The sequence below is a fragment of the Chenopodium quinoa genome, unplaced genomic scaffold (assembly GCF_001683475.1).
Source record: "Chenopodium quinoa cultivar QQ74 unplaced genomic scaffold, ASM168347v1, whole genome shotgun sequence".
In the NCBI taxonomy this organism is placed as follows: domain Eukaryota; kingdom Viridiplantae; phylum Streptophyta; class Magnoliopsida; order Caryophyllales; family Amaranthaceae; genus Chenopodium; species Chenopodium quinoa.
This window is the reverse complement of record NW_018743196.1, coordinates 1,399,608-1,415,238: the sequence shown is the minus strand read 5'-3', so window position 1 is coordinate 1,415,238 and position 15,631 is coordinate 1,399,608. Positions and strand designations below refer to the sequence as shown.

General features: G+C 34.3%; 2 protein-coding genes across 3 annotated transcripts; one reads left to right on the top strand and one right to left on the bottom strand.

Moving 5' to 3' along the window:
- The first annotated feature begins 291 nt into the window (after positions 1-291).
- LOC110733056 lies at positions 292-3,948 on the top strand. 2 transcript variants are annotated; one of them, XM_021913076.1, is made up of 7 exons: positions 296-550; positions 646-717; positions 1,405-1,481; positions 2,465-2,585; positions 3,155-3,235; positions 3,373-3,474; positions 3,663-3,948. In XM_021913076.1, the coding sequence occupies exons 1-7, from the start codon at positions 419-421 to the stop codon at positions 3,735-3,737; spliced, it is 660 nt and encodes a 219-aa protein (XP_021768768.1). In that variant the 5' UTR covers positions 296-418; the 3' UTR covers positions 3,738-3,948. The 2 variants fall into 2 exon arrangements, with proteins under 2 accessions (XP_021768769.1, XP_021768768.1); XM_021913077.1 differs by lacking the exon at positions 646-717 and having other exon boundaries at positions 292-550.
- Positions 3,949-4,984: 1,036 nt separating this feature from the next.
- LOC110733055 (DNA mismatch repair protein MSH6-like) lies at positions 4,985-15,104 on the bottom strand. The gene is made up of 21 exons (XM_021913075.1): positions 13,989-15,104; positions 13,165-13,258; positions 12,890-12,992; positions 12,743-12,796; positions 12,559-12,633; positions 12,283-12,351; positions 12,101-12,184; positions 11,565-11,756; positions 10,479-11,023; positions 10,253-10,382; positions 9,231-9,319; positions 8,977-9,155; positions 8,688-8,890; positions 8,499-8,600; positions 7,664-7,826; positions 6,890-7,179; positions 6,673-6,810; positions 6,221-6,300; positions 5,973-6,072; positions 5,668-5,797; positions 4,985-5,549 (listed from the first exon to the last, which is right to left on the bottom strand). Exons 1-21 carry the CDS (start codon positions 14,851-14,853, stop codon positions 5,317-5,319), a joined length of 3,918 nt encoding a protein of 1,305 aa, XP_021768767.1. The 5' UTR covers positions 14,854-15,104; the 3' UTR covers positions 4,985-5,316.
- Positions 15,105-15,631: the final 527 nt, after the last annotated feature.

Sequence of the window (15,631 nt, the reverse complement as noted above, 5' to 3'; positions counted from 1 at the left end):
TATTGGCCTTAATTCACCAATATATGAAGAATCTCAAGTGATTAAATCCTAATTACTTAATTAGATGTGACCAAAAATTGGTATTTCTAGTTAGGAGCCTAGGAATCCAAATGATGTAACCTATTTTGGACTTTTCTTGTGAGAGAAAGTTTAGGAGAGAGAAACAGCTAAGACTGCCAAAGTGGATGAGAAGAAAAAAACTAAACATATCCATTTCAAAAATATTATTGTAAGGGTATTTTTGTAATTTCTGTTCCTCCCCTGATCCTCCTATTTAAACTCCATTTCAAGCTGAACAGAGCAAAAAGAACCATCAAACCAAAAACAGAGGAAAGAAAAGAGAAGGAAAAAAAAAGAAGCTGAAAATCTAGAAAATTAGTTTGGTTTTTCAATTTTTTTTTTTTTAAGTATATTGAATATGGGAGAAGTTGTATTATTTATGGAAAATTTGGATAATAATTTTCCAAATTACTGTAGAATTTGTCATGAAGCTGAGTTTGAAAGTTGCAGAAAATTAGAAGCTCCTTGTTCTTGTTCTGGAACAGTCAAGGTAAATTTACAAGTTAATTAATCTTAATCATGTTATTAATTTAAAGTTATGCTTTTTTAAAATTGGGTATTTATAATTTTTATTATTTTGAGCAGTTTGCTCACAGAGAATGCATTCAAAGATGGTGTGATGAAAAAGGAGATATTATTTGTGAAATTTGTTTACAGGTTTGTTTTATTTCCCCTGTTTTTTCTCTCTTTCATTCTTTTTATTCATTAATTTTTTTTTTAAATCATATTTTACTTGAAGTAGCGAATTTTGTGTTGAACAAAATAAAAATTAGTAAGAACGATTACTCATAAATAACTTTAATATTATGATATTTTCAATGGAGTACAATTTTAGTTAATTTTCTGCACTTAATTTTTATTTTAGGATAGTCAAATATAAATAAAATAAATAAATTGTTTTCTTAAAATTGAGAATCTTTTTTTCCCTCCCTAACGTTTGGCTTTGCCTTCAGTTTTAGTTGTCTTCAACTCAAAGTTTTTTCCTGAGCCCAAAATTTTTAAAGTTTCAATCTTTTTCCTTCTTTTTTTTTCGAATTTCTTAATTAAATAAATAATTCTGAATACTTAGGCAAAGAAAAAAAAAATTAAAAATAAAATAAAATCTTTGACCTTTTTTTTAAGTTAGAAATTTATTGACTTTCTGGGTGTTGTACTTTTTTCTTACAAAATTTAAGTGTAATATGAAAATATTTATTTTTTTATCACCACTTTAAACTTTTGTTTCTGTTTTACGAGTATTATTTATGACCCACTGTTTTATTAATTATTGGGCTATCTTATGTTTTTTATATGGTGGGAAATTTGAGTTTTTGATTTTAAAAAAGTGACTTTTAATTCATGCAGAAATATGAACCAGGCTACACAGCAATTCCCAAACAACCCAAGAAAATTGTGGTACTTGATCAAGTTGTAAGCATCAGGTAACTTATATTCCCTTCCTCCTAATTATCTACACCAAACTCATCTACATTACACCTAGCAATGTCTAACTTTTTCTCTTCGGGCTCAAATATCTTCTATACTACGTACATTTAGTAACATTAACGTAACGTTCACCCAAAACCTCCAATAGATGAACATAGTAAGTAAATGTTAGATAACTAGCCAGACTCATTACAAATTCCGAATATATTACTATTCCATAGGGCCAGAAGTTACATGACTTACATCCCCGTGTGATATATAAGTCCAAGAATCATGTCATAAGCTAGTTTTATCTAGTGCAAGTGGTAGTTCTTTTGAGTTGTTCATAATGATGTCAAGTTGTCAACGTTTTCTTACTTCAAATTAAAAAGAATTAAAACTAGAACACGCCTATTTGTTTTTTTTTTTTTTGTAGTGGCACACTATAAAAATGAAATTAAAGTTATTATTTTTTTTCTCAAGGTTTTCATACTTTGTTGGTAACTTTACGGACTACTAAACTTAGGTACATTATCACTAATATTTTAGTATAGTTCAAATTTAATACTTATGTCACTTCTTATGTTTTATACTATATTATGATTTATTTTATTATTTTTTAAGTGTCACACTCTAATACTCAATGATTGAGGAATTAAAATTGTTAGTTCCCTATTTCATAAGAAACATCTAGTAACTTTTTTGTCAACCCTTTTTTTAAGCTATTGAACAACTTTGATTTTGCTTTTGCTTCCTTTTTTTCATTTGCTTAATCATTTTAAAAGTAATAAAATAAAGTTTTTATCACTTGTTTTTATCGCTTGTTATGCTAAAGGTTTAAGGTTTAGACCATAAAAAGTGTAATATACTGAAGTGACCAACTTAAAGTAAAGTATTTATGTCTTGTTATTAGAATTATTAGACAGTACTTCGTATTACTTTAATCGATCAAATGTTTGTCGTGTGATATACTAATAGAATATTCGAAATATGACAACAGGGGAAGTTTGGAAGTTCCAAGAACAGAACAAGAATCTCAAAATTCAGACTTATTAGCCATTGCTGAATGCTCTTCAGAAGCAGAAAGAAGTGCATCTTGCTGCAAAACAGTTGCCCTTATTGTAAGTAATTCATTTATTATTAACATCATAAATAAATTTATACACCAATTTATTTATTTATTTACCCTATTTGTGCTTATAAATGTATAAGAATCTAAACTAAGGATAATGTTTATAATTAGCTCAATATATGTCTTAATCTAAAAGAGGGTCCACAAAATTGCACACTTTGCTGGCCCATACTTACAAAGAGCTGTTATACACAATTGAAAGTTATATTTATAAAGAGTATATAATTTTGGAAATAAATATAGAACATCATAATAGTGGCTGATTTGTTAGGTTAATTATGATCGCTAATGTCACTATCTTAATCTTATACTAAGCTAAGCAATGTTAGAAGAGAGACCACCCATAGCATTATTCCAGCTGGCGTTTAATCATCATCCTTTCTATTTCAAGTGTATGAGATTAGGCTAATTGATTTCTATTAGGCTCGCCGATTGTATGAGTACGTATAATCATCATCTTTTGCTTACTCTTATAACTTTTATTCGTGGTCAAATTTTGCTCACTTTTCTTTGGAAAATCAACAAACTAATTCATGATTTTTCTTGTAATATTGCCAGTTTACATTCCTTTTGTTATTGAGACACATGTTTGATGTGCTACTTGGAGGAGCAGAACAACCTCCCTTCTCACTTTTAACTGTAAGAATCTCCATCTTTTTTTTTGAATTTGGCATTTGATTTTAAGCTAAAATTATACTTTATATATGAATATTAAGTTGTATGAATTACTAAGAATCTACATTGATAATTAATAATCTTATTGCATGATAATGCAGGTAATAATCCTACGAAGTTGTGGAGTAATTATTCCCATGTACATTATAATTCGGACAATATCAGCAGTCCAAAACAGCATTAGACGACATCGCCTCCTTCATGTAATTTTCTACTTCTTTCAAGAGTTTTACTCCCTTTGTCCTTTAATTTTTTCCTTTGTCCTTTAATTTTTTTCGCGGTTTCCTTCTTAAATTGTTCCCGAACTATATACACTTCTGCTAAATTAAAAACTATAATCTTGATTTATTGGTATGAAATATAACTAACAAGATTGTATCTTTGATTTCAGGAAAATCTTATGCAAAATACCAATGATAACAGAGATGATACATATGACGAGGAGGAGCAAATTCATCTGAGATAACTTGAAAACTTTACACATTTTCACCATTGTTTACTTGTAACACACCAATGTACATCAATACTAGAAAACAGGAAAAAATAATTCCTAAAGGAAATTAGATTTTACATTCACATTTTATTAATTTATTATAGGGTTACATAGTTTACTTTGTATTATTCCCCCTCTTATAATCTTAGAAAAATACAATACACATCCATCGATTTTTTACAAATGCTAGTTTTGCTACGAGTACATTTGACTGTTGACACATTCATATACTAACATTGACTATATGTTTTTACTGATTTGTATATAGTAATACATACTTTTCATCGTATCAAACCTTTATAATTACGTAGTATAAAGATGTTAATGGACAACATATGCGTTGTCACATACTTCGTATACTACTAGTAGAGTCAAATTGTTGCAATTATAATCGTTCAAAAAACTGTATTTGAAATGGAAGAAAGGTAGTTTGCTTATGGTTGTCACAAGTGCATTGTTAGTTGAAAATTTGTCAGAGTGCAGAAACAAAAATTCAACGAACCAACCAACTGCTTTTGCTTGTTTTTAGGCAACATTGAAGATAGGCAGATGAACAGCCAAATCTTGGACCAAGTTTTATGAATATATATATCAAGAAAATAAGTAAATATAATACACACCAAGTATATAATAATCTTACGTCTTATAAGCAGTTGTATCAAAGACAGATGAACAGCCAAATTTTGCAACAAACTTTACTGCCATCAGAAGATTATAAATATGATTCCCACACGTCTGAAGAAAAGGTGGGTGAAAATGAAGTCAAAGCATTTAATATTGTACAAGTATATATTTACCAATAATATTCATAGAGTACTGAATAACCAAAATATAAAGAAACCATCCTTAAGTGAGTGTTATTCTGAAAATCATCTCCAATGTTTTTATCGTCTTATCATTTTCACACAACTACCGATCCCTATTATCGAGTTTTTTATATCAAAAAATAACTAATAGTAACGAGTTTTTCACTAAAAATGTACATCTTCATAGTCTTCAATGATCCCTTTATTTGGAAACTTACCCATATACTATATAACAGCTTTTATATAGATTGATAAAATTTCAAGTAACCAAATATAACATGCTTTAAATACATGTCGATAATGAAATCAGGAAAGGTAGTTTCCTGTCAAAGACATAAGGAAAGGATAACAGCAAACACACATATTTTCAACATCATAGCTTCCAGATTAGTCCTCATATACTATGCAATTTCATCATAGTTTCTTGGGTTATGTCAAGCGCGATAATTAAACTAGCCACTTCAAAAGGACAAAATAGATTAATGATAATCCAGAATATATTCGACATTGACGTAGATACAATAGTCATGTACGAGATTAGAAGGATTACCCGATTTACAATGCAAACACCCTATTTCTACAAGGTTAGGGGATGCACAGGATCAGAATAACTAACAAAAACCTAATCCTGGATATTAGGAGGCTTATGTGCAAGTGCTCGAATTAACGAGTGGCTATCTAGACTACCCATAATATTAATGTTAGAGAGACATGTACCAATTGGAGAGTGATCGTATGCAAGCAAATCAATTTTGTTCCAAAAGAATCCTAGCTTGGTGCTGAAGCTGGCTGAGTGTGGCAATACTTGAATTTGAGGAGTCATCTGAAGAACTAATACTGATCAGATTTTGGAAGAATTTAATGGTCTTTTCATTCCAATCCGGGACACTGTTGTTGGATCTTTTTTGGTGCCTACCATAAACAGCCTCAAATTCTTTCGACTTGGCAGCAGCTTTAAACAGTACACCATCAGGAATTCCTGAAATTTAAGACAGATGTTCATATTCATAGGAACATTGATTGGGAGGTGATCATAATATGCACTCCTAGCTCAAAGGTTGGTGTTTCTATAAACGCAAGAATTTCCATAAACTTACCAGCTAGCCGTGCAACATTAACACCATAACTTTTGGGACAAGCACCTTGAGTCAGCCTGTACAGAAATGTGACTTCTTCCAAACCTCTATCACCTTTTCCTACTTGACATCCCATATGACATAGAGAGACCTGTAAATGAGAGTATTTTGATTAGCAATTCAAGAGACAAAAAAAAATCCTAGCATAGACTCATCTATTAGCAGCTCTCGTAATGCGCTACAAACTACATGAACCATTTGGAAAAACACTCGATCAAACCTCATCAACTGAAAAAACACTTAAAATCAAGAGACGTAAAATTGACCTTGGGATCTCTTTTATAGTCAATAGCTAATCGGTGGTAATGAGTAGAAAACATTCCGCGACACTGCACTTTGCGGACAAAATGTTCAAGGACAGATTCCCTGTAGAGAAACGGAAAAGGCAGAATAAACTGTTAGATGACCCTGCATTAGTGCACTTGATCTCAAGTAAAAGAAAATGATGGTCCATGGTACAACTTCTAGGCTAAACAAGGCAAAGCTGCTAACTAGATTGAATAAAGGCACTTACGCAATTGCTTGTCCATCTGAAGTTGAAGTGCCACGTCCTAGTTCATCCAATGCAACAAGTGAATCACGGGTAGCAGATGTCTGTGCAACCAAGTAAAACAGAACTGTGAGCTTAAAAAAGGAGGGAGCTAAAAGCCTAAAATTGCTTCCATACATTTACACAAGCTCGAGTCTTGATTAATAATCTTGAGCAGACAAACAAGAATCTATTCAACACAGATTTGAAATGCATACATTAGATTCTCATAGCATTGACATTGAGCTATTATTAATCTAATATATGGTTCCCAAACCAAGGCAAATTTATGCTGGAAAAGTTAAACCTCTTGTTCACTAAATGCCTTGAGATGAACGGAGAAACTTTAAACAATGTGAAACAAATCTCATTGCACACTATTAATGTATGTTCCGAGGATACAATAGTAACATGGAATAAGATCCAGAATAGCTCACCAACATAGATGCAGTTTCTGAGAGCTCTGTTAAGAATGTGCTCTGTCCTGCCATAATGTGATCTTTTGCCCCCATACGAACAAATATCCGGTCAACAAGTGATAGCTCAAAGTGTTCTGCAGGGACATTTGCTCCAACCTGTGATAAAGCCAACTGTGAGGGGAAAGAAATTGAAACAAGATAACAATTCAACATACTTGCATGAGAAGAGGTTTACTTGAGCCAAGATAACAGCTAAGCAAATTTGGCGAAGAAGAGTTGATTTTCCACCCATATTAGGACCAGTAAGCAAGATGAAGGTAGCATGATCTGAGCCACCAATATTAATGTCATTGGGTACGAATGTACCCCTGCCCAAAGAATCACTTTTAATTATAGGATGCCCCAGACTTTTAGCTGCTAATTGAGGTACTTCAGTAGTATTGATCCCAGTTGAAATACTTGGACGGCATGTTGGTCCTTCATAGTAATCACTAGCAATTACCAAGGTAATCAAGACATCTAGTTCTGCATGAAGAGTAGTGGAAATTAAACCATAGTTAAATGGATGCCGTGTATAGAATACATTATCTGATAGACTACATTAAGGCACTGTCGACGGAGAACATTTTAAATGTAAGTGGATTTTCCATGAATAAAATAACTGTAAACTAATTTTCCTTTGTTTGGTTCCTTGCAAGAAAAATTATAGAGAAAGGAAATTGGTAGTGGAAGGGAGAAGATGGAAAGGAGAGGAAAAGGGAGGTAAGGAGCAAGGAGAAGATTGTGATTTCCCTTCCTTACAAAAGAAACACTAATTCAATCCTAGGGAAAACTATTTTCCACCCTTGAGAAAACCGTATTCCACCCCTCTACAAACCAAACTAAGGATATTGGGATAATCACATTCATGGAAAATGTTTTCCATCCAACAAAACACTGTCTAAGATTAAGAATTTAGTTGTATAGAAAATAGAGACAACAGAGAACTACATTTGTTGGTACCATATACCTGCAACAGCAGCAACCAAGCTTCTCCACATTGTGTGATGCTCACAAAAATGTCCTACCAAATCTTGCAACATGCATTTTAGTTTGGATTCCTTCACTGCTTGAAGCTGTGTCAGTTCCCCTACCATCTTCTTGATAAATGGTGTCCAATATCTGGAGAAACCCTGTGGGAATCAGGTAAGAAACAATCAGATAAACAATCAACTAACTTGCATCTGTATCATACACTAGAAATTTAATTACTAAATGATGTGATTGGTCTTTTCATCACTCAACTCCACCAGAGCACAAGATTAAGAACTAAGAGAAACGATAATACACATACTAACATTGATGCAAGTACTAGGAGGTCAAGATAGATAATGTTACATTAGCAGACAACATTAGTAGAAAAGGGAAAGTACTATAAAAAGAAGTGAAAATAGTAGTAATTACTCTCCAATAGAATAGCAGAGTGATTGTGAAGAACATGGAGTTCAAGGATCTGACCAGTCTCACATTATTCTTGTAAGTGAAGAATAGAGAAAGAAAATCAAATATTTCACTTACCATCACATCACAATTAGGATACTAAATACTTCACAAAATTATCCCCAAAACCTCTCAAGGAGTGATTACAGTGTCTCATACAAAATCCCACATCTGCCAGTTAATTCAAAACACATATATACAATGACTATTGGCTCACGTTACCATCCATGGCAATGGATTCTCACCAATTTATAATGCTTACGCACCACTATTCAGGTAACAACTTGCCAGCCTACTGGGATCCAAGTCATATCAGTAAAGCTTGATTAAATGCATGATTGGATTGTTTTTCACAATTTCCTTACCTTCTTGGATGACCGTAACTCATAGTCTTTAGGAACACTTCCACTCAATCTTTCAGGAACTTCTAACAGGTATATGTCCTTTCCGATGGTAACATATGTAATCTACAGACACCACAAGGAGACAAATTAATGAAGCACATAAGATGCAACGAGAAAGTTTTGATTTTGAATTAATAAAGTGTTAATTACCGATGAGATCCCAAGTAATTTTTTCTGTTCCACAATATGTCTCTTCAAATCAGATTCAATCTCCTCAATCTTTATACTGGCAGAATCAAATTCTGCATCAGCTCCTTCAAGAGGAATTATACGACCTGTACTATTAGCATCCACCCAATCAAAAGCATCCCTAAATTGCTTTATAATGGAACTCATATTGGGGAGACCTTTGCCTGCACATTACATGCTATGCATATTAGCACAGTATATAAAAAATAATCAAAATACAGGAGTGCAGATACGACAGTTTAGACAGTACCAGGGACTAACAGATGATGTAACAATTTAGAGTCAGTATTATCCAGGATGGAACCTAGAGAAGAGCATGCCACGATCATAACTTCACAAGCACGTAATGCTGATATGAATTCTTGAAGCTGCTTTTTTGCAGCATCTTCATAAAGAACAATCTTACTTGCATTCCTCCCATTAGCTTCACTGCATGGAACAAGTGAACCAAAAGGTGAACTTCTGGAATGGGAAATTGTGTTAGAGATCCCTGGATTTCTGTACCTGCTAGCAAAGAGGCGCGTGAGCAACCTCTCCATGTCTGGCAACTTGGATAGCTCTTTACGAAATTCAAGTGCCAATGATATATTTTCCTATAAAAACAAAAACCAAAATTTAGAACCCTTTTTTCTTAAGACGGAAAACAAAACAGTTCTATCAAGGATCATGAAACATAGTGTCATAGTCTAAACCATGACTCTGAAATAAGTATGGTTTATTGGTTGTTTTAGCAGAGGAGATGCTCTCCTACTTTTTATTTGCATCTGACCATCTGTGCAATTTAAGAAAAACTGTGACATTGTGTGTATAAGGATGTTAAAAGCAGAGAAACAAAAGCAGAAAAATGTATAATAATCGCATCAGACAATTAACACAGTATATATTTGAGAAGCGAAGGATCATTCCAAATTAGAGACATTCATTTAGTTCAGGGTACATGAAAACGACACGGAGATTGTTCCATAATGTTTCCCTCTACAACACCTTAAGCAGGACAAGCCATCTAAAAATAAAAACTGCACTTTAGATGACACTGCGATATCAAGATCTACAAGGCAGGTAAATATGATCCATGTATTTAAACCAAAAAGGCATAAAGTGGGCAACATACTTCTTTACTTAGCACAATACCCAAGGCTTCTATCCTATATGCTGAGGCATGAAGCAGGTTAAATATCCAAACTACGAAAACTGGCAGCAAGTGTAATGAATAGCTAATTAGCTAAAGTTTGAAGAGAATAATCAATGAAGGCAATGCTATCAAAGATTTCAAACCTATGTGCTTTAGTAAAATAATATCAGCCATGCGGACTTCATTACTATTGAGTAATGACAGATAAAAAAAGTAGCTATTTCTCCTATCTGCAACATTAAAAAAAGCTAAAATCACGAGGCATATATCTGTGACCAACATATCTGGACTCACGTCATATAAGCTTAAAAATAGCGGAAAGCAGAGCATACAAAATTAAAATTCAAAGGCACCATGTTATATAAGCTTAAAAATAGCAGAAAGCAGAGCATACCCTAAGGCCTGCTATAGCATCTTGTCGTTCCCTAATTGACTCAGCATGATAAAGAGGCCTTGCTAGCCATGTTTTGAGCAACCTCTTCCCAAAACCGGTCACACAATAATTAAGCTGGGAGTACAATGTCCTTTACAGATGGGGGAAAAAATCAAATCAATCCAAGCCATATTTGCCAAAACCAAAAAAAGACTTCATCAAAACTCACAAGTGTGAAGGTACCTACCCGGAGGATCCCCCGTTTTTACTGTTCTCAAATATTTCCAAATTCTCCAATGCAGCAGCATCTAACACCATATAAGGTTTCTTAAAGACATTACAGTAATCAGTGCATGGAAGTGATTCAAATTTTGCATATCTAAGCAAATTTTCATCCAAGAAAGCCTGTTTCAGGTAGTAAAGGATCCCTCCAAGGGCTGATAATGCAAGACTGCCATCACTTCCAGCACTCAACAGCTCACTTATGAGCTTTGGCAGCCAACATGACTCATCTTTTATATTGGAGCTGGTGGCATCAGTTGCTTCCTTTTGTTGTGAAGGAACCGGCGAAATATTGATCCGACTGTAGAAATGCTGGACTTCACGAACAGTCCTCTCAGCATCCCAGAATTCCGCATTCGGAAGCAGCTCATTGATGAGGGGATTCCTAGTATACCTGGTAAGCGCCCTTTCAGTCTCAGGACTAAGCATTTTAGCAGGTTTAATAATCTCAACTGGCCTTAATTCGGATAGAAGACTGCATAAAGTACTGCTTTCCAAATCATCCTTTATCTGAAGAAGGGAAAACAAGTTATGATAAATAATTATATATAAGGGTACATTCAACACATTTTTGTTTCAGGTGGAGGGGGAGGCAATTAAAAAGCAAGTTTTTGTCCATTAGAAACTGAAATTTCAAATTTTACCTAGCCCCGGGAAGGAGTACTCTTATACAGGAGACAAAGGGTCCAAATTGATCTTAGTCTAAGGTAGATTAAAAACGCAAGGGGAAGGGTATTAATTTAAAACAAATCCCTTAAAACTGGGCTTAATACATAATTGACTGAAAATAAGCATGAGATTGAAAAATGAAGGCATTATTATAACCACCACCACCAGTCCACCCATGATATAGAAAAACAAGTGAATACAGTAAATCAAGCTAATAGCAGTTTTCTGTAAATTGTTCATCGAGCAAAATTGGACATCTCCTGTACTAAGCTAAACCTACACCCTCAAAACACTTACACAAAATCATCAATGCCATCTTATGCAAGCCTGCATAGACAAATTAAAAGAAAACATATATGAGCTTTGAGATTGAAAAAGGAACCTGGCCAATAATTACTTGGCTTGTAGTGACATCAACAACGCACACACCATACAGGCGTTCTTCCTTATTTGAAGAGACTAAACAACTTTCATTCACTGACATAATGTAAGAAGCGTCTGGATTTGCTGACAGCATCTCTCCCTCCGTCAATGTTCCTTTTGTTACTACAGCACATATTTCTCGTTTCACTACCTGTATGTACAAATGGTTAGGTGGTAGAACTGAGTAATAAAAAGCTCAAAGGTATTAAACAATCCATCAACCAATCGACAAGAACAAGGGATCATCGCGTTGATGGTTCCAAGGGTTACAACGGCATTTCTCATAAATATAAACAAGTTATATCTTTTCCTTGTCAGGCAACTAAACACTACCTCCAGAAGGAAACTGGATATCTTGGCATTGCCAATCAGTTAGCACATTGTTAGCTCGTGAGTAGCTTATACTTTATAAGAGAAAGCATGCATTATAGCAAGAGGCATATAAGTGCAGCATATTAACTGATTGCTCAAAGTAAAAGCCCTGAATGTCCAAACCTTGTCTTTCGAACCCTCTTCTTTGCGGCGCATATCAAGCTGGTCTGGAGTTTCAGTCTGCTCCACTACAAGGACTCGATAACCCTGCAAGCCAAAACAACTCAAATGAAATCATTTTCCGGCTCAAGTCAGGTACCATCATATATATGTAGCAACACAATTAAATTAGATGCACAACAAACCTTTCTTGCTAATTTCTCTACGTTGATTGAGAAATTCTTTTCAGGAAATCCACAATGTGGCTGTTCTCCCTGGCAATATGAACAATTTTTAGACTCTTTATTGAGAGAATAATAGACAGGGAGGAAATGAAAATAATAAGATTGGTAAGATAATTCCTGATACTTTCATGTTGACTTCTCTTAAGTTACTTGTTCTAAACAGGAACTAAATCCTCAAAAAATTAACAGGGAATAGAAATACACACTAAAGATAAATATAAAACAAAATATATATACCTTCATGTACTGTAAATCAAGTTCTTTTACGCCAATATGTGCATCCATTTCAAAAATCTCATAGAATTTTCCCATCTGATACAACAGAACAATCATAATCATTACCCATGTTACACAAAATAATTTAAAAGCAGAAACCGTCGCAGCATAAAGTCTTGCGTATCAGATATGATTAATTTAATACCTTAAAGAAAAGGACCTTATCCATATGCTTTGATTTAAACTCCCACCATTGTCTCTACAAAAGGAATTACACCACAAAATCAAACAAGTTCAGCAACAAATATTTATCACTTCGTATTAAACATTGTTAAATGTTTAGCATATCTACCTGGCCACCCGTCAGATTTTTAAGAAACTGAGGGGGCAAATAAAGAGTTCTGGGATCATAATCTGTATCACCAGGACGTCTCCTTTTGGCATCTTGTCGATCCCTATAAAAAAAGAAAGGGATTCACCACAGAATAAGATATCACCTCAAGGAAAAAAAAAAAAAAAAAAAGACTAGTCCAGCAACTTCCATCGATCACAGCAAAAACAAAGTGCATTATAATTACACAGCATGAGAAATGAAAACATGAAGCTAAGGATTGAACTAGCACATACTTTCCAAGGAATGGAAACTTCTGTTCTTCACGAATACCAAACCTCTCCGATGCATCAGTAGTGGTGCTGTCAAGAACATTATGTGATTTTGCCTCTGCAGAAGATAGTTCAAAGCCAATATAAGGGATAAACATAAGAAGAAAAAAAAACTACTGGTAACATAAAGCACTGGCCAACATTGAACAAACAATCTAAATTGATAAAAACTAGAAGGCATTTTGCTTGTTTTGAATCTTTCAGTCAAGTTTAAATTCAACAATCATATAGCATATAGAGAAAAGGCTTAGAAAGTCGCAAAGAAAAATGAGATTGTTATTTTTAAGTTCAATAGTTCATCATTACACATAAGCATGCAAAATGCCGATAACAAGAGAGAATACAAGACTGATCATTCACATCAATACTGCAAAGTAGAGTATTAAATGCATTTGCAAGCTACAAACCATTCATCAAAGTTCAAATTCTAAAATCATACTATTTGGGGTAACAGAACTTTACTAATATATTTATCTAATCTGTATTCCATGATTGGAAATAATTTTAGTTACTAATACAAAGGTCATAAGTAGACTGACACTGAAACAGATTTATTATTAATAAAACACCAAAGTAGAGGTACATAGACAAATAACACTGATTTCTAATTTGAAGAAATCATATCTTATTCTAATTTGAGGAAACAATATAATCTTGTTGCTGAACAGAACATCATGATAAATTAATAATACAACATCATTAAGCAATTATATGATATCTGATACAATAATTTTAAAAAATGAAATTAATGACAACATAAGATAACATATATCAGCTCCAACAATTACCTTGCACCTTGGCAACCGGCTTCACCGGCTTGCTACCAAAAACACAAACCTCAACCTTCTTCTTCTTACTTGAATTCGCCGCCTCTCCATCGCCTTCCTTACTATTCTTCTTCGCCTCGCTCCCTCCAACCTTTCCCCTCTTCCTCTTCAAACTCTCAACCTCCTTTTCCTCTTCTTCATCCACCAAATCCATCTCCTCCAAACGATCTTCTTCCTCAACAACCACATTCTTCCCCCAATCCTCGTCGCTTGAATCGTCCTCAACCGGACCAACATTCCCCTCTCCCTCCTTCTCTTCTTCATCATCAACCACAATAGACACCTTCCTCAACCTCCTCTTCCTAGACTTCTTAACACAAGACCCTCCTTCAACTTCAATCCACTCAATCTTCTCCTTAGAAAGATCAATCATCTCCTCCTCACCATCATCATACTCCACCAAATGCTTCCCAGAAACCTTGTCAAACGAGTTCACACACCCCTCGTACCACGCCTCATCCATCGGCCAATAAACCCTAATTCTCCGATTCACCACCTCTTCGCCAAACAAATTCCCCTTCAAATTCACTTCCGCTGGAGACGATTTTTGCGACCCAATTACCAACAAAGGCTTAGGTGTCGATTTCGACTTCGATTTTGCATTAATAGGAGAAGGGGTAGTAGGGGGAGATGACCCCGGACTAATATTAGGGTTAGGGTTAGGGTTTTGCGATTTGGGAAATGGGGTTTGCTTAGATTTAGGAGGGGATAATTGGGGTTTTGATTTGGGTAAAGAAGAATCAGCTTTGGTGAAGAAAGAGGTGATTTGGTATTGTTTGTTTACCAATGGTGATCTGCCATTAGTGACCTTGTGTGAAGGCGCCATTGTTGAAAGCTTCACTGTAAATGTTAGAGAGAGAAGGGAAGAAGATGAAGAGAGAGAGAGAATGGAGGTAAGGAAGAAGAAATAGTGAGGAAAATAGCGTAAAAATGGTGGGAAATGGCGGGAATTTTACAGAAGACAGAGAATGTAGTTTGGCGGGAAGATTGATTTGCTGGTTTTCCGGCTTTATTTTTTTGGGGAAAATAAGAAAGAAATAGAGTGACCTAGACCACCTAGTTAGTGGCTATAGAATGGAGGAATGGCCTTAATTGTATTCTAATCTCTTTTAATTTAATACTTTAATCACAATTCCTAAAACTAATTTAATCAAATTCAACCTACAGAGTAATTTTAATTTTAAATTTTTTTTAGTTGGGAAAAAAATTCCGAGATGCTTCCCATGAATCCCAATACATTTCGAGAGTTCACTTGCATGGATGGAACCATCCAATTTGTCTTTAAACTGTTAATTAACACGTTTACAACTTGTGCTAATTTTATTAATGCAAGGCCACCACAAACATTTATGACAACATATAATGGTCATATATGGTTCCAAACAACATTAAATGATCCCGAGATGTATTCTCTAGTATCTCAAAGTTTTCGATATTGGATCCCAAAACCTCTAAAATTGCTCCAAAAACATGAATTATAGCCTTCAATTTTGGACAATTTTTTACTTTTTGGGAGTTTAGAAAAAAAAACTGACGAGAAGCTTTCCATAAACTTTAATATACTTTGGGAGTCCATTTGATGGGTGGAACCATCCACTTTGCTA

Excerpts from the sequence above, each read along its gene's own strand:
- LOC110733055 (XM_021913075.1), bottom strand. The coding sequence starts at position 14,853 with ATGGCGCCTTCACACAAGGTCACTAATGGCAGATCACCATTGGTAAAC. Across the intron at positions 12,634-12,742 it reads ATAAGGTCCTTTTCTTTAAG|ATGGGAAAATTCTATGAGAT; the intron begins GTATTAAATTAA and ends CTGTTGTATCAG. Across the intron at positions 8,891-8,976 it reads ACATCATCTGTTAGTCCCTG|GCAAAGGTCTCCCCAATATG; the intron begins GTACTGTCTAAA and ends TGTAATGTGCAG.
- LOC110733056 (XM_021913076.1), top strand. The coding sequence starts at position 419 with ATGGGAGAAGTTGTATTATTTATGGAAAATTTGGATAATAATTTTCCA. Across the intron at positions 1,482-2,464 it reads GATCAAGTTGTAAGCATCAG|GGGAAGTTTGGAAGTTCCAA; the intron begins GTAACTTATATT and ends ATATGACAACAG. Across the intron at positions 2,586-3,154 it reads GCAAAACAGTTGCCCTTATT|TTTACATTCCTTTTGTTATT; the intron begins GTAAGTAATTCA and ends TAATATTGCCAG.